The sequence below is a fragment of the Diadema antillarum genome, unplaced genomic scaffold, assembly GCF_040938485.1.
Source record: "Diadema antillarum isolate AM-2024a unplaced genomic scaffold, OU_Dant_1.0 seq00001280_RagTag, whole genome shotgun sequence".
Classification (NCBI taxonomy): domain Eukaryota; kingdom Metazoa; phylum Echinodermata; class Echinoidea; order Diadematoida; family Diadematidae; genus Diadema; species Diadema antillarum.
In genome coordinates, this window is record NW_027272060.1 from 473,991 (window position 1) to 499,675 (window position 25,685).

The 25,685-nt window shown below is 38.4% G+C and overlaps 1 protein-coding gene across 1 annotated transcript in view; it reads left to right on the plus strand.

Annotated features, from left to right (window-relative positions):
- Positions 1-3,574: 3,574 nt before the first annotated feature.
- The window catches only part of LOC139745639 (uncharacterized), a gene marked incomplete at its 3' end in the record, with an annotated part of 40,070 nt that continues 17,959 nt past the window's right edge, over positions 3,575-25,685 (plus strand). Inside the window, exons 1-3 of the mRNA XM_071656037.1 lie at positions 3,575-4,934; positions 9,999-10,216; positions 14,310-14,545. Of these exons, the coding sequence (XP_071512138.1) occupies positions 4,001-4,934; positions 9,999-10,216; positions 14,310-14,545 (1,388 nt within the window). The remainder of the gene's footprint in view (positions 4,935-9,998; positions 10,217-14,309; positions 14,546-25,685) is intronic.

Below are 25,685 nucleotides of genomic sequence, written 5' to 3' on the forward strand. Positions count from 1 at the left end.
ACGCCGGGGAAGAGATCATCTCTTCATTATAAATCTCTGTATAGCTCGGTGTGGGTGAATAAACATTTCACGCTGTCAACTCTCATGTTCAAGCTGATCTTAAGGAGAAGACAGAAATAGAACAACGAAAGGTTCACTGAAAACCGGACAGTATTATACAATTCATGAATTTCCCGTTAAGGTTCACGTGTTATCACGGAACATTGTTGTCGGTCACAATAAAAACAACATCATGCTAATAATTCAACGAGATGGTCACGTCAACATAGAATGTGTCATATTCACTTGCACACACATTTCCTGTCGATTTACCTTAAACATGGTATAAAATTAAAAAAATCTATCCCTGGTATTATGTATTATAAAGTGGTAATCTTATTTTAGTCATAATTTAAAGGCCCTATAGGGGCCTTAAAATGTTGAACATGTAACGGGAGAGATTATTAACTATCAAAAATAGTTTTATGATGCCATTTAAATGAAAACCACCGGGACGGTTGAAAGGTGATAGCATCATCATCTTTATTAGTTTTGTATGGGTAATTTAAGTTAATTAGAACACAAAGGAGAGGTTCCCCTTTTTAAGAGAAACTTTCACTTCATATGCTGGCACCACCAAGTACTATATCAGCTTTTGTTAATTTGCAACATCGACACACGCATCACAGTTGCACGTGTCAATGTTTAGATCAATCCTTCCATTCCCTGCCCTATCCCAGTCAAGTATATCGAAGCGTATTTAGGCCCTACAAGAAGACTTATATAATAATTATATGTTCTTTTACTTGTAGTATCGAGTGCATCAGACGCCATATACAATTATTTCAAAATACCTGTAGGGCCTATGCGTATGCGTCGCTCTGTAAACAGTGTGGATGAATATTTCGATCTATGTATTCGCCGGTCAAAATATCACTTCGATTTATAATCCATTGGTTTGTCTTTTGATCAAAATGTAAGATCATTAGCTTAATTCTCTCTTCAATAAATGATATGCAACACTAAAGACTGTTTCATAATTTGTATATCTATCCTATATAACAAACAAACAAACAAACAAACAAACAAACAAACAAACAAACAAACAAACAAACATCAGTATACCTCCCAAAAAGCAGTGCTTGTAATAGTTTTTACTTTTTTTAAATACATCGACGTGTTTTTGTACTGCGTACTTTCCACTATGACTTCTTGTCATAAAGATACAAATTATAATCAGAAACAATGCTGCTACTATTCAATACTCGGAAGAGAAATGAAAGAAAAAGAGGATTTAGACGTAGGATATACAATGCCACTCATTGTTATTTTTCCTTCTACAAGGATAATGTCATTTGTTTATGTCATACCACGAGTGTAATATTATTTCACGTCGAACCATTTCACTTCAGGTCAACTGAAAGGGAATTTCAAGGGCAAGTTCGGAAATACCATGCACATTCTGTTGAAATAGAGTAGTGCAAAGGGATTTTTTTGAGCAAAAAGATTTCGTCATACTTGTGGCGCAACGTAATAGAGGGACATAGATCCAAGATATTCTTCACCAAATACACTTGTTGTACTATAATTATATCTAATAAATTAATCAGTTATCAATTGAAGAAAAAAGGGTGGTCAAGCCCTTTGAAATGAGTGGCTACTCAAGTTTCGAAATGTGAAAAGAGAAAACTGTGTCCATATTGCAAATTAAAACGCAGTCAGAAGAATGGTATCGCTAAACTGTGTCAAATTGAATGTCGCCCTCTATTGTTGGCGCATTCTGTATTCCTCCGCGAAAGAGATTGTATCCGTGGGATAATCGAGGTGGGCTGAAACTCTGCTAATTTTCAACATGCAGGGCTCCAGTCGACGGGGGTGTGTCTTGATTACGACGGTTTTGAAGGTCTTTAAAAACACTCAAGCAAAACAAAATAAAACAAACCGACAAGGAAGAATAGAAAAACGACCGAAAAAAAAAACATGAACAAGAAAACTGAAGGAATAAACTGACACATTCCGCTCCCCACCCCAGTGTTTGTCCTTTAGGGAAGAGAAGGGGGGGGGGGGGGGGGAAGGACAAAAAAAAGTGGAGGATAGTGATGATGACAACAATAATAGATATATGCTTGCAAATGCTAATACTACTACTTATAAAAATGAAATTAAAACAGTTATAAGAGGAAGAAGCTAAAGAAGAAACAAAGAAGGAGGTAGAAGCGGGAGGCCGGAGAAAAAGAAAAGGATCAGAAGAAGAAGGAGAAGAAGAAGAAGGAGAAGCCGTGGCGATGTCGGGGGAGCAGAGCAAAATATTAGTCGATGTGTAGTGAGTGCTAACTCAGTTTCATTCGCTTTCCGGAATGGTGTACTATTAGAATATTTCCGTCATTGCTGCCAGTCGATGATCGAATGGCGGGAGTTTCCCAGTCAATTTTACATCTTTTTTCCTATTCACAATATTTCGCAAGAGATCTACAAAACATAACTTCAATGATAGTTGAAACTAAAATATTTCAACGAGAAGGCTCAACAGAGGCCGCAACGCACGAATACTCATTGACCAAAAATTCCACGCCCGCAAGACCACAGAGGCGTTACTACTACGAGCAGGTTGTTTTCTTAGTCTAAATGTTCATAACTATTTGATAAACAAACTGCCTAACTTCGACTTCTTTCTTTCACATAGATAACTCAAACAAACTTATGAAGTGTGTAAATAATTAATGCAGACATGAAGTCTGTAGATTACCGGAAATGGTGTGTAATAACGCTTGTAAATCAGGAGTCTATCCGAGATTTTTTTTACAAGTGTCTGCATTTAAAGACTAGTCAGAATAACGTGAGAAAGTTGAGAGCTTTCCCTGTCTCGTCTCTGCGTCAAGTAACGTTGCGTATACCGTACCGGCCATGTGACTCATCAGCTGTTCTCCCAGTGTTCATGAGGCAGTAGTGGAGGAGGGTTGGCCGAAGCACCACGCAGCGAAGAGTCTGGGGGCCTGCTGGTGAATTCCACGCTGGGTTGTCATCAAAACAAACGTGGATTCCATTTCTTTCAAGTTGAACGTGCCCGAACTTCTCTTAATTTAAGTCTGCGTCCATAAAAAGGCCAATGATGTGTTATTTCCCTAATTAAAGCGGGAGCTCGTCACTCATAACGAACGGATGTAGGAGAGTGTTTCACCCCGTGCCATCGGCGTAAGCATTGGTGAGAGCGCCGCTCTGATTCAGCTGCTGCATCCAGATCCATTAGTTGGCCCTATCTAATCAAGTAAGTGGTGCTGTTTACATATTGTTTCCGTTGTTTGTGCTGTGATAGTGATGATTGTGTTGGTTGTAATGAGAGTGGAATACATAATTTTGGATAACGTACCTTTTGGAACTGGAATAGGATGTGTGTTTGATGTGAATTTATTTCTCGATCTTTGGTAACATTCATATTTAGCAGCTTTTCATTTCAAACTAACACTTTTGAAATTCTGTATACATAATACTAGTAGAATAGTCCTGCTTTGTATATGTCGTAGATAATGATGATGATGATGATAAGAGGTGTGTCTATTTTCTCTTTTCACACTGTACAGGTCAGGAGCCTCGAGAATTTGAAGCGCAGAAGCTGCAGTGACCACTAGGAACTTTCTTTTCCACGTGCTTTACCAGTGCATCAAAATGTCAATACCAATACTGGAATATACTGCAGTCAGGCACACCAATGCACTCCAAGAATATCTTGTGTGAGGCAGACGAAACAAAACGGCTTATGTGCCATCTTTGCTCACCATACCAGGATGAGATGGAATCGGCATCACACTCTTCAGTGTAAATAGAGATTGAATGGACAATTTTTACCCAGAATTGAAGATGTGGAGAGCATACAGTGCAATGCTTAGGAAGTGAAAATATTTCAGGAATATGCCAGCAAAATATGTATTTATCTGATTGATGAAAGCAGTGGTGGTCATTAAACAGTGGAAGCATTCTTTGGAACATTACAGCTCAGATATTGCAGCTCCTGAAAGATATCACTATGGAAGCCGAAATTCAAACTGAAATACACATTAGTGATGAGGTATTGCCCATTGTCATGTGGACGGTTGCCACGGCAGTGCTGGTGGTGAATGTGGTGATCCTCATTCTGGGCATCGTCCGGAAGAGAGAAATACCGGTAGATGGGTTCCTCATCCACAATCTGCTCTTCTGCTACCTCCTGCTCTGCCTCCACCCTTATGTCATCCTCACCACACAAATCCTCCAGAAACACCACAACACTAAGGAAACCATCATTAACGCCCTGTGCAGCTTCGCCAGTTTTGTGGGTGTGGCCACCTCCACGATGTGCATGTGGACCATGGTGACTCTCGCCAGCAGTTTCCTCCTTCGCCTCCTCTTGCCGAGGCGCTTCAAGAATCTCAAGACATATCTCAATGCGCTGAGGATCATCCTCATTGCTGAGTGGGTTCTGGTGGGACTCTTTGCTGTGATTCCGCTCATCCCATTCCCCATCTTTGCGGAGGCTCTTGGGGGCACCCGGGAATACCTCTGCCTCCCGCTTCACACGTCCACAGAGCCGATGTGGATCTACACGTTGGTGGTGGCATCCATGGATGGCCTCTCCATCATCCTCCTCCTTATGCTCATCGTTGTCACCGCCTGCCAGCTCCACCGGCAGCAGCGAAGTGCTGGTGACTTGACTCCCATGGAGGCCAGGGTGATAGAGAAGAACTCCGCCCTCATCAAGCGTGTTGGACTCATGATGCTGAGTGCGGTGACCTTCCGCTTCCCATGCGTGGTGGTGGTGTTTGGCGCAAACCTTGGGGTCGTCATGCCCCAAATGGTCTTCCATTGGGTCTTCGGCATAGTGCTCCCATTCAGTGGTATCATTGGACCTGTGATCTATGTGTTCTATGCTGGCCTGGAAAACACAACCCTGGAAACTTGTTGGCATACTTGCAGAAAGAGAGGTAATATTTCTGACCTTTTTTTTTCCCCCTTCAGCTCACTGTACTCATTGGCCTGATCTGAAGCAGTCAAAATTTGACATCATATCACTTCCAGAGGAAACACACACACACACACACACACACACACACAAGTTGAGAAAAAAACCCTCCTTGGAATTTAGTGAATTTTCCTCACGTCTCTAGGCCATCTGCATAAAGGAAACAGTAAGATTCAATTAAGAATTTACTGTGCTGTAACTGTAGAATGTAGTTTTTGCAAATAGCATTTTCTCTATGTGTCATCAGTTGAGGTTTTTCTGCCTGGAGTACTGTATACGCTGAATATCTTGCAAGGTTTTTATTTTCATGAATTTCGCGAGTTGGGTGCTATTCGCAAAATTAAAAACACGCGAAAATATTGACTCTGATCCCGATGTGGATGTGACGTACGTGTGTACATTTCTCTATTCAGTGCAGACTGCAGGACTCCACGATCACGAATTTAACCACTCGTGAAATCGTCGGGAATTCCCGATTCGCAAAAATTTAGACTCTCAAAATATATGGCGTAGTCCTATACAGTATCCCAGTGCAGTGAGGTAATGCTGACATCTGTTAGCAGGTTAGTGTATCTCCAGAGCCATAGCTTGGTATAAATGCTGCTCATCACATATACATGGCATTGCCCGTCACCTGGATGTGGGGATTGCCCGTCATCTGTGAACACTGCTCATCAGTGTCTGATTACTATCAGAAATCTCTAACCACAGAGAGTGAATCATGAGAGTGAAGACCAAGTTGGCATCTTACCAGAGGGGTGAAAAACCCAACAAACCATAAGCAGGGAGGTGGGCTTCCCCCCTCCCTGCCATAAGCAAAACTTGATGTCCATCTCATGTAAGACAGAGGATATTTAAAGGTATAATTTGTGCTTTGTGATCAGGCAAGATGTTCCATCTATTGGATGGTTCCACTGTAACTTAAGTATTTGTTAAGATTCTGAACTTTTTTGATTACTGCAAAAGTGAAAATTTTCCCATCCAAAAACTAGCACGAAAATATAAGCATGTGAATAAGTTTGCTTGCCATATGTTCCTATACAAGTAGCTTAAATGTTTTGATTCCGTGGAATTATAAACATGCGAAACTCTTCTTACCTGGCCGAGTCGGAATAATTAGTCGTGCAAAAATATCCACTTTTACATTATTTAAATAGGGAGGATAAAAACCCAATCAAAAACATTCAGAATCTTAACTACTCAAGTATCTGAAGGGTTAACTGTGGACAAATAGCCAGATTGTACCTTTAAATCCAAATCCATATCAGCAGTGAAGCATAACCTGATTAATGCCTAATCTCTCTATCTGAAGGTCCTTTTAGCAGAGCTTTGATTCGATGTTAGGTGAATCACTGCACCAAGATTGAAAAGAAGATGCAGAAGATGCAGAGGATTTGCAATGACAGTTACAACATTAGGCACAGGCCTGTATTTGTATTTCATAAGCAAGCATACATATTTGGATAAGAAATTTGGGAACATTGCATTTTACTGTTTGCCCCATTTCTGATGAAGAATGAACAGATAGATCTTGATAAATTGATCAAGTCTATGCAAAATCTTTTTGAAAGAGAAATAGCTGTAATCTTTAAAGATTTGTTGTTCTTGTAAGTACAATGTGTAACAGATAGAGTTTAGCAAAATTCTGTGAAAATTGTAAAAAATTCTACAACCCAAATTAAATGTAGTACCGGTACTGTATGTGACCAACATACACTGTAGGACTCAGATGAAGAGAAGTTTTTATTCTGCTTATATTATAGATTGTTGAAAAAGTATACTGATGTCTAACAGTTAAAAATTGTTTATTAGTGTAAAACTGAGCAAAGGAAGTGGGATTATTGTAATAGAAACATGAACCCCACCAAACCATAGAAATGTAGTTTGTAGGACTTGATGGTAAAATAATCACAAGCAATTGTAAGATTGTGTTCCTGATGCGGTCCAGCCAAGATATTGCCTTTCTGAACGTATTACAAGGCTCAGGCTGTATACTACAACTGTATATAGGTTCTACATGTTTATCATCCCTAAACACTGGTATTACTCACACCAGTGCCTGAAGGCTATTATTTACCCCACAAATATGCCTGATTTCTCAGAGGTATTGTCTTGAGTAACCACTAATGATTCACACTGATTTCATGTGGAGGAGGAGTACCGTACGTAAAAGGTACGGTCCGACAATTTCTTGTCGTGATTCATAATGTATTCCCAAAGTGGGCCAAAACCTGTGAAAGGACATGTGCTCCATTTCTTTGTTTTTGTCTTTTTTTTCCCCCTTACTAGTTAATTTTCCCCCCTACCTCCATTCCTCAGACAGATAGTGCTGTGAGTAAGCCCCTATGGTTTCTGAGGTTTTAGCCCCAATCAATAAGCTCCTTGTCCTTCCAATAGAGCCCAGGCAATGTGTGGTGGTATCCTCAAGCATTAAAGGTACATTACACAAGTAGTCGGGTTTGTAGGGCAATGGAGGGTGGGGGAGGGGGGGGGGGGGGGGGGCAGGAGGTGGGAGGAGGGGTTGAGAGGGTGATTTTTATTTTCCTGTAGACTCCTATTGATATAGGAAGGTAATTAAATGTAGAAAATGAAGGTATCAGGATTCAAGGCATGGTTGCAGCAAATGATTAAACTGAAAGCCTTTGAATGCATTATTGTATTCACAATTATTTCAAGATTTATTTCGTGTGGACTTCATACCAGAAGAACAATAGGTGATTGAGTGTTGATTTTGAAGTCAAGAAATGAGAGGTTTGCAGAGCGTGGGTTTTTGGATAGTTTTGATCTAAAATATTAGGCCTACAATGGTACATATTGCCATAAAAATACCAAAAGTTATCTTAAAGATTAAAAGGCAAGAATTGCTTTCTGTGCAAGGTAAAGATTACACAGGAGTACAGTTGATAGTCACAAACTGATGCCTTGTTTCTTCTGTTTATCAGAATATTTGACATCAATTTTACTCCTGCAAATGTTTATTCCTTGAAGTTATATAATACACTGGAATTAGAGTTACACGTGTAGATGCGTAAATTTGTGTCTATAGTATTTTAGCAGTACTCGTCGTGATCTGCAGTTTACTGCTCTTCCAAACTTAGCAATACGAAAATGTGATGATGTGATGGATATACGAAGACCAGAAAGATGTAAAAGAAAGATCTCGTAAACTTAAAGGGGGACTGCAGCTTTAATGTAACCTGAGTTTTCTTGGAGAGCAGAGCAAACACATGGAATGGAGAGAAAACCCTAATCCTCTTGACTTTTTTCCCCTCCCATGTGACCCCAAGGTCGTTTTATGTACTCATGTCTGGCGACTGGATTTGAGCGCTTTGGCCCCATGCCTCAGTTTTCTTTCATTGTTCATGCTAAATGCACTTTTTAATAGTAGAGTGGATGGAATATTGATTTTAATGAATTTGAGAAACGGAACTCCTTGCTAAAAAATTCATCACTTTTATCAATCTGAATTGGATTGAAAGTGTAATGTTAATTGCATATACAATTTATGCTGGCCTTGGATGAGTCATACTCGCTTTGGCATACTGATGAAGAACTATTCTGATGATAAGTGGCTTAAGTGCTTTTTGCTCTCAGAAGTGATTTGAAGTGCATGTAACATCAGATGTGAGGTAATAGTTGTATATTAAGTCAGTATTTTACCTAATTTACTTGAACTAAATGCATTAAAATATTTGTTTAGCTATAAAGAATGATCTTGGGATACTAACTACCTCTTGTAAAATTCTCTCAAGTTCACTATATTTTCTGCTAGATAAATTTAATTCTTTATGTTGGATCAGTTGTGTGAAAAAGACATCCTTCCATTTTTTAATGAAATTCTTTTAGGGTTTTGCATTGTTTAAAGAGGAAACAAAATCTTTATTTGATGGAGTTTCTTTTTCACTTTTCAGTATTCTGTTTGCATGTCTTTTCTGAGATGTTTGAGGGAGAGTTTATTTTGTCAGCCAGGAATTCTTTTGGTATGAATATAATGCCACCAATAAATCATGATGTAAGATGGTGAAATAGGGACAGTATATCACCTGGGAGGGGAGATGATGCTAAAAATTCCTTAAAAATTCTGCCCTTAGACTCTTGCCCCTTCGCCCTCATGTGCAATGTTGTATACACTATACATTTAGGCAAGAGTGTCAGTTTCTGTATACATTGCATACCAGGGCGTGATACAGTCATGCTATGTGTGGAACTATTTCACAGGTTTATAAATCTAGTGCACATTGAAATATTGGTAATACACTTTCAATAACACAGGAGAGTGCTATGTTTGTTCACTGCACACAGGCCATGACACAAAGGGTAGACCAAGAACAAAAGGATGACACTCACTCATCACTTGTTCAAATAAACCAAGCTTTGTCCATAAGACTAGTATCAGATACTGATATGGTCAAAAGAACCCCCCCAAAAAAAACAAAACAAAACACAAAAACCAACAACCCAACAACAAACAAACAAACAACCCCTCTCCCCCTGATAATCTTTACCCAAGGTTTCATTGCAATGGAAGGTACATTGATTACAATACATAATATATTTCTCTAGTAATCAGTCCTGAAACTGTCCATGGTCACAGATTTGAATTGTCTTTCCTGTTGACAGAATCCTCCAACTGAATTCTTTGACTCTACCTGACACTTTGCACGAGGATATTAGTTTTGACAGACTGGCCTTATATGTATCTTCCATGCCTTGATATACTGAAAATCTCATTATGAATGGATGTGTAGAACATATATGTACTGAATTTTTGTATTATTTGATTCCTTAAAATGAATCTATACAACAGCTTTTTCAGACTGTAACTAGATAATACACACCTTCCTTGATATTTTCTGTTATCTTAAAGACAGGTTTTTGTGTGATTTTTCATAGAGAATATTCTTGCTTAGGGACATGCTTTGTAGTGCATGTGCTCAGGGAGGTGATGTGCCTGACATGTGGGGGGAAAAGTGAGTTCAGTGTTGATTTAAGGATTTTCCTTCCATGTTTTTCTTGCTCTTCGCAGCTGTGAAAAGTGGAAGTGCCCTGCGCCTGGGATTGGGGCGGGTCACCGGTAATGTGCCCCCTTCCAGGGGAAGAGGACAGGGGAAGGGGACGGATGCAGATGGAGCCATGAGCATCGGAGTTGGGCCCCACCCTCACGACACCTTACCCAGAGGTAGTAACCGGGCTCCTGGGGAAGCCCTGTGGATAGAACCCATCGTCATGCCTTCAAGACCCCAGGTAAGAACCTTTGACCCTTCTTTGCCACTCTCTTTCTTTCTTTCTTTTTTTCTGTGTCCCGTGCTCTTTTTTCCTCCCTTTTAGATACCATTCTCATTCACAAACTGAGTATGATAGTGGTAGAGTGTGAAGACATAAACTTGGCTGAAAGTAATTTGTCCCACGTTTCATAGTGTGGCAATACCACCTTCAGAGATGATACGATGGCATTGAATAAGTTTTTTTGAATGGCTACTGAAGCTCCTTTGTGCAGAATTACTCAAGCTTTGCAAAACAGGTCATTCTCATTAGTTATCCATGACAGCAAAAACACTTGGTAATATTTTAACTATAAGTAATGTAATGAGTATGAAGGAATGTATGATGCAAAGTTGAAATTAGGAATAGTCCCCTTATCTAAATACAGTTGAACCTCTCTTATCCGGCCTCCCTTTATCCGGATCTCTCTATTATATGGACGCAATCTCGCCGTGATTTTTTGGCTGAGCTACGAATGATATTGAACACTCAAAAATTGTTCACACACAGTACACACACAAAGAGAGAGAGTGTGGAGAAGAGAGCAACCCAATCGCAATGCGCTATCACTTTTTACCTTGGGCCCGGTACGGTATTAGGTAATGTAGCTGTCTGTTACTGAGTGTAACAATGAAAAGGTTGCCGTATACACATTACTACATGTGGTACTACAATGGGCTACATCAGTACATGTGTATATATGTACATGTATAAAGCATTGAGTCTCCCGTATCCGGCCAAATCCCTTATCCGGATGAGCCCGGTCCCGACTTGTCCAGATACGAGAGGTTCAACTGTACAATGTAAATGTGTTTGTTTTATTAGTGTGAAGAGGTCCTCAAACATTTTGAATATTAAAGAATATGTCTGCCCCTTTGCTGCCAGGCAGTATTTAATATCTCAATCTTTGTGAGAAGAAGGTTACGATGTTTGTGTAATGAGTTGGTATCAAATGTGGAAGGGTAAAGCATGTGTAACAAGAGGTATATGATGCCAAGGACTTTGTCCCATACTGGTAATCTCAGTACTAAAGTTTTCCTCTTTGAATGGCATGCATGAAATAAGCATTGTAGCTCCATGAAATAAGTCATACTTCCATATTAGGTCACATGTCTTTGCATGCAGCCACATCATACTCCATTCTTTGTTGGGTTCTTCTCATTTATTAGCATGCGAAGAAACAAAGAACTGAATACAACACCAGATAGTGCAAACTATTTTTTGTTTTTCAGGATCTTCCTCCATAAAAATTACAAACTTTTAGGCAGTAAATCCTTCAGACCCTCAATGAATTTTAGCATTTAGCACCTATTGTTCAGGATCCTTTCCTTGAATATAATGGCATAAAGGGAGCCACATAAAAGATATTCACCATTTGGTTGTGATATTGGTAGCATAGCTTGTATGATATCAAAGTTTGCTGGAATTTTAGATTTGAGTGTCTGCCCAGATTTTGTTCCCCTCGAACAGTCATGCTAACTCTCTCTAGGCTAAATCATCCATAAAATTATGTTTTAGGTGTTGAATTTACTGAGTAGAGCCACAAATTGACAAATCTTACCTTGCAAGGATTGAGATAATGTGAAACAAGGATAACTTTGTTTTGCACATTTTACATGTGGGTCACATGGAAAAAAACGTGACTTCCCCAGGGACTTCACAAACCAAAGAAAGTGATATCTCGTTGATGTTTTGTCACGTTGTGTAACATGAGTTTGACCAAGTAGAGCATCGAAGGGAAAGATCTGGGGCATGGGCATGTTTGTGCACACTAAAACTGTTTTGAGATATCACAAGGTCGGGCCACTTTGAGAGAGCCTTTGACAATCTGCATTTACGACATAATCAACTAAGGCAAGGTGCAGGAGATGTCTCAAGTCGGATGATGTTTCAACCGTGTTCAATGTGGCTGTTTTATGAACATTGAAATGTGATGCCACTCAGCGCGCAGTACCACCACATATCAGGGTACTTTGACAGACCGTGTGACACCATAACGTGTTTTTTTCACCTTGGTGTCTGATTGTAACTTTCAAGCAGAAAGACACTGGTGGAACATTCTTCTCTAGATGTATTACTTTCACACTGCTTTGTTAGGCAGTCTTCTGCGTGCCAGTGTGTGCGCCTCAGCTACCCGAAAGTACACAAATGCGCCAGTTTGCATTTAGTCGGCAAACTTTCAAAAAATTGTGCAGGTAGTAATCCTTGTAGAAAGTGGGGTTGGGTGGGGAGGAGGCAGGACCCGATTGAAAACAAAGGCTTATTGGAGCTTGAAATTAGAATTCATATGCAAAACACATCATGGCATCATTATAAGTGAGTTTCAAGATGTGATATCTACTTAAGATATTGAGTTCTCCATGCCTACAAATGTATAAGACATACTTTTTGGACTTGTTGATATAAAGATACATCTGCATGAAGATGCACTGAGGTGTGTGAGGATATATAGATACCAGTTAACAGTCTATGTCTGCTCCACTTCTGACCGAAGTATTTGTGCAGCAATTACAGTGGACACTCATTATAATGAAGTCATGGGGACAGGCAATTTTCTTCCATGATGCCGCAATTTCGCTATAACCGAACAAATAAACAATAAAAAATAAAGAGCAGATAAAGTTGCAGCCTGAATTTTTACTTTGTTGTAACCTGAATTCTTTTATAATTATGTTAATTATAACCGGAGTGCACTGTACCCTTGATATCTGGAGAGTTTGAAATGAGGGAGATTAGTCAGCATTACTTGCTGTTGTTGTTGTTTTTTTTTTAATGAACGAAATTGGACCCTGTTAAAAAATAATTTGTTCCAAACAATACTGACATCATATCAGATCATAATAAATCTTCCCAAACCAAACTGTTATGATTGACATTGTTATGAAATATAAAGCTTCCACGAAGGAGCTCATAAGAGATGTCTCCACGAGGGAGCTCGTAATGGAGGTCTCCACAAGGGAACTCCTAATGAATATCTCCATAGCATTACTTGCATCATGATTGAGAGACACACATTCTCATCAGGCCATCAGGCCACTTTTGCAGTCTCTCTTGATATTACATGTTACACTATTTTTGGCATACTAGATGTCTAGTAATTAGTTGTTTGGGGGAATTTTGATAAGTTTGTTTTGGCAGCCCATATTTTATTTCTTATATATCTGTCTTTATATCTGTTCTCTAATCAAAACTGGATCAAAGTTCAAATCCAAATTTGCTCAAAATGTGTGGGCTATTATCCATTTCTAAATTGTAATGAGACATCTACGTACTATAAGGAAATAGAATAAGCAAAACCTACATTGTGTATATCCCATTTTTCAAGCACACCCAAATATGCACATAATTTTTTTCTTTTAATTGCATCATAGTAAATCTCTCCTTAATTGGATAAATGATTACAGTCCCGAGGGCAGAGATTACACACTCTCAAATCTACTTTGGGATAGTCTTAAAGTGTCAAGAAGAGGATCAAAACCCATGTAAAAAAAAAAAAAAGCTAAGGGGAATCAAATATATTCTCGTTAGAAAAAGATAATTCCTTGTGATACCTCTTCTGTTTTTTTCCAGACACATGTTCATGTTCCCCCTAAGTATGGTTCTATCTCTCTCTCTTTCTCTATCTATCTATCTATCTATCTATCTATCTATCTATCTGTCTGTCTGTCTGTCTGTCTGTCTGTCTATCTGTCTGTCTGTCTGTCTATCTATCTGTCATATGTATCTGTTTGAACCACATTATGCTGGCACACATGTACAAGTGTTTGATTACTTTCAAAGATTTAGTTAAGTTACAGGTATATCAAATTTATTTAAAATAGTGTATGCAAAAATTGAAGCAGAGAGAGAGAGAAAACAACAACAAATGAATTGAGGACAAGGGTCATGCTGTCTTCTGAAGTATGATTTAAAAAAATGGTCGAATAAAAGTCATGCCAAATTTATAGAAATGGAAGGGGGAAGGGGAAAAAGAGCAAGGAACAACATTTGTCTTTTACAAGTGTGAAATGCTAGAGTAAGGTTACTTCATAGGGGAAGATACTCAAGAACCACTGCTTGCGCTCAATTCTTTCAGAATTACGGGATCGTGGAGTGGCAGACGAGTAATGGTTCTCCACGGCGCGGCCTTCTGCAGACCTTCAACCCAGACCACTACCAGCAGTGGAAGACGGAAGCTCTCATCCTGTCTAGACTCCAGTCCAAGCGTTATCATCCTCACATCATCGAGTGCCTCTGGCATTCCAACAGCTCCAAGACCAGACTCGACAGAGGGGCTGGAAAGGAGTCTACTAGACCTGTTTATCTAGAGAGGTAAGAAGCATGCTGGGAATCGCAAAGTGCGGGACTACCGGTTAGGCAAACAAATTATAATTGAAGTTTTTTCTTTCCTGGTGAATGCTTTTTTTTTAAGAGAGATATTTCATGCATATTTCTTCCAGCAACTTTGTGAATCAGGTGAGACACATTGTGGGAGCTTGGCAGCTTTGAATGTGTCTACAAATGAGTGGGGCTGTATAAATGTTATTTCATCATCATCATCATCATCATCATCATCATCATCATCAACATATATTCATGTAATTCTATTTAGAAGTGTTTTATTCAATCGACTGTTTTTGTTATATGTGTTATAATTTAAGGATGTTTCTTTTCCTTCAGCCTAGTAATGATGATTTCATACACCTAAGTTCCATAGGAAGGAATTCACTTAGTTGTTGCTAGGCAGGGCAAGGCTCTGAAACTTTTGTGCACAAAGCATGCAATTGTGTAGTGATATTTGGCATAACTGTTCCTGTACTTCTTTGAATGGAGTTTGATGTATTACGCTTCCAGGGTTGTCACCTAAAGGATGATATATGACTGTGGAAGCTGTCGACAAATTGTTGCTCTTGAGTATCAAGTACTTTTTGTTTCAGTCATCACAATGACTACATGCGACTGTTCAATTACAGTCACATTCATTTCATATCATAGCAGAGCAATAAAACAATAATGATATTAATACATATGTAGGTGTATGACATTGATACTTTATCTTCATGACATTTCACCTCTTGGATTGAACTTAGTATATTATATTGAAAGCCTTGATACCTGCCATGACTGTCAAACTTACACTGCTCAAGTGCCTGGAGGGAAAAAAATTGATATCATCACGTCCCAGTCAACATGCATACCTTTGTATATTTTCTGTAGTCAGAGTAAAAGTCCAAAAGTAACCAGAGTAAGGGTTTGAAAGTTCCCAGAAAGTGGATGCCAGTGACAAATGACTGTCAATTGGTCTTTAGGAAACTTCAATTGCCATGCCCAGCATCCAAAGTCCATGGTGGTGTGGTGGTGGTGGTTTAGGATGTCTGTAAGTTACGCACTGTGAAAGATGAGGGCAAAAACAACTTGAAGTTTCAGTGCATCTCCTCACCAATTACTGTAATTTTTACTATTATTCATTATTTTTTCATAATGAGACATAATCAATTTACATGTACGATACCTGAATCTTGAATGTTAGAGGACAGTGAACCTATCAAAATAAAGGAATATTTTTATTTAAAGAAAAGTGCTTTGTGATTCAGAAATTCACATTATTTTCTTAATACTAGTCCATGCTGTCCATGTTGCCAGAGTCCATGTGGCCATGGTAAAACTTGTGATTATAAAATACAGTAGGAAAACTTTAATAAATAGCTTTTTGGTATGAATAATATATGATGCCACACAGCCAGAATAGTTTGTAACACGCTGTACATGTCCTTCCCAGTTACCACTTTCTTGGCTTGTTGACTGAGTTTGCACATATGGGAGGAGATAGAGAGTGTAACAGGACAATTACCTTCAGAGGACAGTTGCTGTACCAGTGTAATAGTGATAGGGTTAGGTTTAGGGTTAGGATTTAGGTTAGGGTTATGATTAGGTTCAGGGTCACGGGAATGGTCTGGGGAAGCTGTCCAGGGATAATTGTCCGAGAACTGAACCATCTCACACTTTTGATTAAAAAATATGTATATACTAGTATATCTTAAAACAGTAGGGGTGCTGGTCCGAGAATGAGGATCGTATTTGTATATGAGGGTCGTCTTCGTATACGGTGACGACGTCGCAAGCTGCCGACTTCTCGGCGAACGGCGTCCCGATAAATGAGGACGCGTCCTTAAAAACCGATATAAGCTTAGAAAACTATGATTGTCCCCAAAAGTAAGGACGCAGAAGCGCGACTGTTCACTGCTTCTTGCTTTGACCCTCGTAAATAAGGACGATGTGCAATAAACAGAGATCACTGCTTTCCCCGTTTTCTGTGTGACCATGCGTATGTTTTGTTGTAAGTTGAAGCTGACATACATGTAATACGTTGTACATGTATGATATAGGGCTATCTCTATAATACACTGTACAAACGTACCTTAGTTGTACCGCTGCATGCTGCGCATTGCGACATCAACAAGTCGAGCAAATTTTGCGTTTCTAGGACCAATATGGATCGAGTGTTATTAGTGAAATGCTCTTCAACCTAAATGTGAGTATCGATGTCCTACTATCATTGTGATGTTTATACAGCTACATGTACAAGCATAACATTGTACCTACAATCGTAGATCTATGTAAAATTTAGAAGATCTCTAGATCTAGATGAGCTTGGATTCATGGACGTTTCAGGATATACTGTAAATTGTGAATAATTCTTGCAAGCGGCCTATTGTAGCATGTTGACTTGTATGTGAAAGGCAGATGAGTTTCACGTCAGTTTACGTCTATCATTTAATTACTACAATTTTTAATTGAAAACGACACACATTTAGTATTTTCCATTCAATGTTATAGCGCTGACGAAACCTGCATGTACATTAGAAGTCTTGTGTGGGTATGCATGTGTAACTGGGGGTGTTTGAGATACCCAAATGCCAGGAAATTGTTATCATACATCAAGAACAAACAAACAAACAAAACAAGCGCCAAGAAATCGGGTACCGGTACCAATTAATCACAAACGCACACACACACAAATCTTCACATTTTATTGCCAATTCTATAGACAAAAAAAATCAGCTTTTAAACAAAAATAGGCACAGGTATCACAGTACACGATACATGTATGTATCCTTTCTGTGCTGACAATAATGCTATAGACTAGAATTATAATACAAAAAAAAAGACAAAGCCTAATTACATTGTACGCCTAGAATAATGAAACATTCAGCAGTAAGATAACGTACTGGAAAGCAAAAAAAAAAAAGAAACAAATAGATCAGTGACAATTTAAGTATAACAAACATAATAATAAACTTAGTAAATTGTAAAAGATTTTAGAGTATTGAACGTGAAATTGCACTTTAATTGTTATTAAACAGTTACCAAACGGTTTGGCACAGACAGAGCTTGGCCTTGGAGTTGCCGAGGAGGGCACAAACAAAAGTATGACTTTATTATAGGAGCTGATGTCAAGACTTTTTATCTTTTGTCCTCGGAAAAAGATAGTTTGGTGACTTTTTTTCAGTTACAAACAGAATGGGCAGATGCTAAGCACATAGCTGTTCATACACAGCAACATATCAGGAAGGAATGTCCCTTAACATTATAAACAACACCGTTGGTCAAGTACACAATATTTTAACATTATGCGTACACTTTATGATCTTACTTTGATATCACACAAGTTTTCCCCGTTTCGAAATAAAAATGTCATTTTCTTTTTCTACAGAATTAATTCATGAGAAGTTAAGGTTACAGCATCATTCCCATCAAGAACAAGCTGAAGGAAAGTCATTGAGCAGTACTTCTGGATGTTAATTGCATGACAACAAGTGCAAGCTATGCTTCATGACGCCGTGACACTGGTACTGAGAGCCGCCGGGAAAGCCGACATTCGTGAGGAACAAGCCGAACATGCGAACATGAATTGAGAGTAGCCCAACTTGCATGAACACGTGCCCTTCAACATCAATTTCTAGAACTGCTGTCGTGTTCTGTCCACCAAGATCATTCCCTAAATCAAAGAGAAGAACAAATACTATAATTAATGTGTACAACAAAAGTAACTCGGCAGTTTAGAGTGTAGTGGGCAGAATTATACATGAAATAAACACATCTGCACACTAAAAGGTATCTTGCCGAAGTACAGTGTACTGACGTTAGAACAAAGTCTTTGGGATCGGCAGTTTTGTTTCGTTGTATCAAAATTTTGTGTACAACAACACAAAGAAACAACAAAACACTCAAATATGTGATTATCGACTACTCATAATACGCAAAAAAGCAATATTAAATGCAATGCTATCACTTTAATTTCATCGATATTGTACATTTAATAGAGAAAGTTGTTTGTACTTCATGCTTAGTTTGAAATCACATCAAAGTAGTTGAGGATTCGAGTACTATTCTAAAGGTTTGTTGTTCCTAATTTCCGTTGTACTATAAAAGGTTTGCCGTTTCGACGGGTCGTCGGTTTTACGGCTCGCTATTCCCAAGGTTCGTAACAGTTGTTCAAAAGGTTCTTTTTTAAATGAAAAGGAAATTTATGGTTATTCTGAAAGTCCATTAATCCGAAATGAAGTATCATTCGATTTTTCCGAAGGTTTGTTCATCTTCAATGAAAGGTTCTTTTTATATGAAAAGGAAATTTAAGGTTTGCTATGCTGAAAGTCCATTAATCCGAAATGAAGTACCGGTATCATTCGTTTTTTCCGAAGGTTTGTTCATCCGTCAATGAGAAAATGTTAGTTATTTCATTTCGTTTATCATAAAATGGAAATAAGGTTCATTGTTCATAAAAAAGATCGTTCATCCTTAAATGAAAACGGTTCATTATCTGAAGACTTGTTGATCTAAAAACAATGATGTATGTTTTTGTTAGCAGTCCTATAATCACCTCTTCATTTTTGGATTAACAAACGATTTTCATTTCCGATTAACGAACCTTGAAACACAAAGATTCCAAACATTTTTAGGTTAAGGAACATTCGTAATAGCGAACCTTATTTCATTTTCGGATTACTGAACGCAAGGAAAAATGAATCTTCGCAGTAACGTCATATGCTATACAAACTATGTCGCAATGACGGACAGTAGTTTATTTCGGATTTGCAACGAACATCTAGGTACACTGCAAACAGAATTTGTGTGTTTTGGAATTACGAACCTTCGGAAAAAACGATCGTTATTTCATTTCGGATTATCTTATAATATGGCCTAATGCAAGTTCCCTGAAAAGCAGAGCGATTGCTATTTAAACCCACAAAAATGTGATGCGTTCTTCATCAAAGAGACGCTCGCTAAATTTGTCTTGTGCTGAAGTCATGCTGTATATCGTAAGCGTCCCGCATTTCGTTATAGGACCTTATAGAATAAATTTCGTTCATTTTTCTTTTTCAATGTCGCCCGGAAATTACTTCGTTCAATCGAAAATTTAGCTATAAACGTTTTACTTTTGAGCGACTCAATGACGTTTATTTTTAGATCTTAATTTTTGCATGTGCTTCGACGTTGTAACAATATGTCGTTCGGGGTAACGCAAGTGCACCATATCAGCTCCTCTTGCCAACGCAACATGCAGAATCATTGTTGAGCATTAATAATGATTCAGGGAAGAGTGGAGAGCCTATTTCAGGGCTGCCATTATCCTACACATCGTACGATCTTACCTTGCTCAACTTCGATTGTGCTGTTGGGATCTGTGCCATAAGACAAGGAAAGAAAATATATAAAAAACTGTTACGAAATGTTCCAGTTTCACAGAGAGAAATACAAATATGCAGTGTGATATTAATACTGAATCAGATTGGTAGCAATATATCAATGTTACTTTTATGTGTAACGTTGCTTACCTTGTTCGTTTTGGCCTTCATTACGCAACTCCATCATTTCCTGAATGTGAACATCCATCAGTTCTTGGAGGTCATCTTTATGAAATTAACAGATGTAATTTGGTTAATATACTTGCATCTAGATTCAAACAGAATTGATGTGGCACACGTGTAACACTTCTAAAGAAGTACGCATGTAATTTGTTTCTGCTTATGATGCGCTTATGATGCAATAACCAATAAAACAAATGTGATACAATTGTATCATCATTCACCGACCAATTAATGAAGCATGCGTGTGGGCCATCATGTGAGAAGTTCTGGTAACTTTTCTTACCATAGCACTGGCCTCTCCCCTCACTTGACTCCACGATGACGGGCGTGCTACCGCCGGACCTACAGGTGAGAGCTCACCCTCATAGATACAATGATTCATAAAATCAAACACAGTTTGGTTAAACTATCAGCACTGCATACTCTATAACTGTAGTGCGACCAGTCTTTAAAATTGCTGCAGTACTCGCTTACGGGAGCCATTTTCAAGTTTAAATCATTTGATCATAAGGATTTTAAAAATGGGAATATCATTTAGATGCGATCGAAAGAAGTATCTTTGATAATTTCGTTTCCACTGTTTCACAATTATTTTTTTTCGTTTGTTTTTGTTTTGTTTTGTTTATAGAGTTTTCTTGTTAGTTTTATTCAACCGTTCCTTGAATATTAAAGCACTTCCCGTTTTGTCTTTGATCATTTAAATGCCCATGTGTATGCATACATTATACATGGGAAACTAGCGTCGGTAGCTGCGCACGTGCAGTCGGACATACAACACATTTGTTTTCAACACAACGATGTGTTCACAACGGGATTTGTAGGTACCGGCATACAGTCGCCAAACCAGACAATCGGAAATCGGAATATTAATTAACAATAATTAGAATTAATATTTTATTCATAAGAAATATTCATACCGTTCAAATTTGCCGTAATTCCACTGCAAAGTGCATTGGTGACTTCGTAGGTGTGTTAAGTTGCTCCATGATGCGTGTACATGTATTGCCATTGACAGCACAGCGACTTTCACATTTCGCGCGATGAATCCACGGGAAGACGGACAACCCACAAAAGTAGACGGTGAACTAGGGGTATTTGTACACGAGGAATCCGTTTATCGCATCTAGAACGTGCGGTTCGGTACCCCTAAGCCCGCAAAGCCCCGAGGAAAAAGATCGTCCGCGAAAAAGCTACCGATCCCGATTTTCGCGGACGCGATTTGTCTGCGTTTATGAAGATACCCTCGTTTGTGCGGACGATCCGCATTCTCGGACCAGCACCCCTACTGTAAAAAGGATTTAGAAAAAAGTGTGTCCCATCCTTGCTAATTTGTTTATGAAAATGTTTGGCAAAACTGAAGGGTACTGTGATGCACTTTCACTCAGCAACCAGTACAAATAAGAAGCATTTTTAGGACATGTTTTTTGCTTTGTTTTGTTTTGTTTCATCTCATTTTTACCTTGTTTTTGCCCTCTTTTACCTCCTCTCTATAAAACTGAGACTGTTAGATGAGTTGACCTTTATACCAAAACGAAAGTGGGGCAAGGGGTCAGTCTGTTACTCTGATGAGAGACTAAGGATCAGAGGATAATTGCTGTTTGCTACCATGCCTGCATCAACAATCTCACTTATAGTATATTTCCATAATTATCCCCATAAAAGTGGTAGCCATAAATTTCAGGGTGTGTAGTGTGGGTCGTTGAATAGGAATTGATCTATTCCAGCATTAGTTGTGTAGCCCTCATTTATGAGTAGTGGGGTTCTATGAGCAAACAGGTGTGGTACAACTCAGGGGCGGATCCAGGAATTCCGTAAAGGGGGGGGGGGGGGGGGAGGGGGGGCACAAACAATATTTCTGGTGCTACTTCCAGGTTTCATCTTATTTTTTTCTTTTTATTTCTTTTGTTTTAACAACAAATAAAGAGGGGGCGTGCGCCTGGTGCGCCCCCCTCTGGATCCACCACTGCAACTTACCATGGCAACCGATCAAGCTGATACAGCCCAACATCTTCTGGTGAAAAATGTTAAATTTACATTTCAAATTTGCATATTAAACTGCCATCGCTGATTACTCAAGTATGACCTGAAACTTCTATGGCATATATTTATCTAGAATAGAGGCTTCATCTGTAGGAAAAATCAAAGATAGCAGAAAGTATAACAAATTGATCAGCTAGTTAGTTGAGAGTCGGCTCCTCTGCCAAATAAATAGTCCTTCAGAAGAATTCCTTCACTGATTGTCAGCCCCCATGCACCTGGCACACAGGTCACACAGAATACCCGCAAGTAGAACTTAGAAGCCCGCGTCCAGTAGGTAAAATGCATGCAAAACTCGCCAAAATCCTTGTCTGCCCTCAGAAATTGTCCTGTATGCTGGAAAATCCCCACATGCAACAAGCCCGTTTAGCTTGCCCAGAAAGGTATGACAGGGCCTTAAGCATGGCTGCGGGTAAATATGATTTGTGTGCGTACCTCCTGGCAACTACGGGCGAGATACGTGCTAGGTACTGTCATGTGCGAGCCTTCTGCAGGGATCTCCGGGTAGCAAAAATTGCTCTCTGCAAATCACACGTAAGGCTTGCCCGGAAAGGTGTGACAGGGCCTTTAGCTTCTCTGGGTTTGGATGAAATCAGTTGTCCCAGTTTAAACACAAAGTTGACTTTTGTCATTTTGGAAGAGCTCACAGTTCTATAAAGTTAATCAAAAGTTAATTTGTAATTCCGCCCTCATTTTTTTGCAACTAAATGGAAAAAGTTTGAGCCAGAATTTGCCATTATCAGTGAAGTCATTTCTAATTTGTTCATATGCCTAGCGTGGCTGCACTTTTAAATGAGGAAAGGTTGCCAGATATAGGATAATGTGTCAGGATTTCATCAAGTGGTTCAGCAGTCTAGAATAAAACTAATTAAACAAACCCCCTCCCAAAAACACAACAACACAACAACACACAGATGAATAAATATCAGCGTTTATAATTTGTACGTCAAAGTTCAAAGAAAAGAGAGCCATGGACAACTTGTTGAAAATTGGTGTGCATACATGTGTGTATGTATGTGTGTGTGTGCATGTGTTTGAGTGAGTGTCATATTTGTGGGTGTGTGTATGGATTGTGTTTAGGCATAGGTGTGGGATGCCCCTAAATGGTAAACATTTCAATTAATCAGGTAACCTACTTCATCAGGAGGTTAATACAGGATGGTGTCCCCAAATCCTGTTTTGACTGACCTTTCCTTTTTTCTGGAGAATTGCAATGCTAGAACCTGATGTTTACCCCCTTGGAATTGTTTCAAGTGTGTTTTAGGGCTGAAGATTGTCAACAGTATGAGAGTATTAATGTTTTGTCTTGTAAATAATGCTGCAGACTCTTTAATTGGAGATTCGGCATAAATCTGTGATGAGATGTTTTTGCTTTTCTCTTGACCGGGGTATAAATGGGTATGTTGATAGCTGAGTTAATGATGATGGCAAGTGGTATTATGTTAAGTAAATTGTCATTGTTGTAATCAGTATCATTAACATTCCAAGTTATAATTATTGCTGTTATTATTAGCATTGTTAATAGCAGTAGTAGTTTTAGAAATGGTGGTAATATATATGTGTCTTAATTTTATTATCACTTTTATCAAATCATTGTTGTCATTATTGTTAGTAGTAGTAGCTTTAGTGGTTGTAGTAGTGGTAATGATAGTAGTAATTATCTGTATAGATCTTTTAGCTAGTTTATAGATCATTATTAACATCATTGTGAAATACATGCTATGGATACTTGCATTAAGATTTGTCGTATTCCAAATCTGCCAAAAGATAGAAAGAAGAGAAAATAGAAGATGTAGATGGCTAAAGAGAAAGAGAAAAAAAAATGCACTAGACATAGCAGAAAGGGAGCAGAAACAAAGTGACTACTATCATTGTTTATTAGCGGCACTAATTTCATTCCTCTGTCATCACAAGACCGACACTACTTACAAGCTAGCATTTGTGAAGCACAGAACTACAGAGGTCCTTTAAAACACATCATGAATATGAAAAAGTCATTAGAAATGCTGTTCGCCAGGGGGGAAAAAAGTCAGCAGTAAACAATACCTCTGTCACCATTCACCATTAGAAAGAGATGAATGAGTTTTGATTCGTCAGCAGTCTGTTGATCGAAAAGCGATGTAACCAAGGCTGGCTGAGCGTCATAAAACAATATTTTGATCTGGTGATGGTGGTATATTCGTGCCATGGTACATGTGTTTCTTTCATCAGAGCAGAGAGAAAGAAAAAAAACTCACCAGAGACCAAGAAATCTGAAAATGAAATTGAATGTCCTGGGCAATGAGTTTGTCTCACAAAAATAAACTCACAGGGCATGCTTGGGAGTGATCATATTTGCATATGTGTAGCCAAGGGTGGTGGCATAATGACACCCCTAGGGGATCCAGCCAAGGGTAATTTACAGGGGTGAGCCAGGGTACATGGCAGAGAGTCAAGTCCGTGGCTTTAGGAAGGAGGAGAGAAGGATTTAGCCATGGACACTTCAAGTGAGGAAGAGTGAGATGGACAAAAATAGATGGATGAATAGAATACTAGATGAATAGAATACTAGATAGATAGATAGATAGATAGATAGATAGATAGATAGAAAGATAGTATAGATAGATAGATGAATAGAATAGATAGATAGATGAATAGAATAGAATGGAATAGATAGATAGATAGATAGATAGATGAATAGATAGATAGATGGATGGATGGAGAGTTATAGATGAATAGAATAGATAGACAGATAGATGAGTAGAATAGAATAGAATAGATAGATAGATAGATAGGTAGATAGATAGATAGATAGATAGATAAATAAATAGATAGAAAGCATGGATATCCAGCTCCTTTTTTTTTAAATGAAAAAGGAAAGAGAACAATTCTGGCAACCAGTGTTACACACCTAGAATCACCACATTCCTTGTATCTTGTGATATGACTTTTGTTCGCATTTTATGTTGAATGTCAAATAAATAAATGAATAAATAATCATAATGATGATGATGATGATAATAATAATAATAATAATAATAATAATAATAATAATAATAATAATAATAATAATAATAATAATAATAATAATAATAATCATAATAATAATAATAATAATAATACTAATAATAATGATAATAATAATGATAATAATAATAATGATAATAATGATAATAATAAAAGAGAATACAAAAAAGGGAAAATTCTCTGATTCACATGGAAGAAGAAAAAGAGGAAGATACTAGGGAGTAAGAGGAAGAAATGCAAACTATAATTAATTCACATACAAGGAAGGACTCTGTCCACGATTCTAATCGTCAGAGAAGAAAGAATTGCAGTAAGTACAAAGTGAGAGAATGAGAGAATACTGACTCAGATTTAGATGTAAAAAAGCAAAGAATTTTGAAGGTTTTTATCAGAGTCTTTTTGTTTTTGGTTTGGTTGAAGATTGTTGTTTCTTTAACTGGTGTCAACATGGGAAGGAAAATATGCATGGTGAAGAAGGAAGGGAGAGAGATGTAATTGCAATGCACGATGGAGCTGGCTTAGCAAGTTGGTGCACTGGGATTTCAGGGGGATTAGATGAT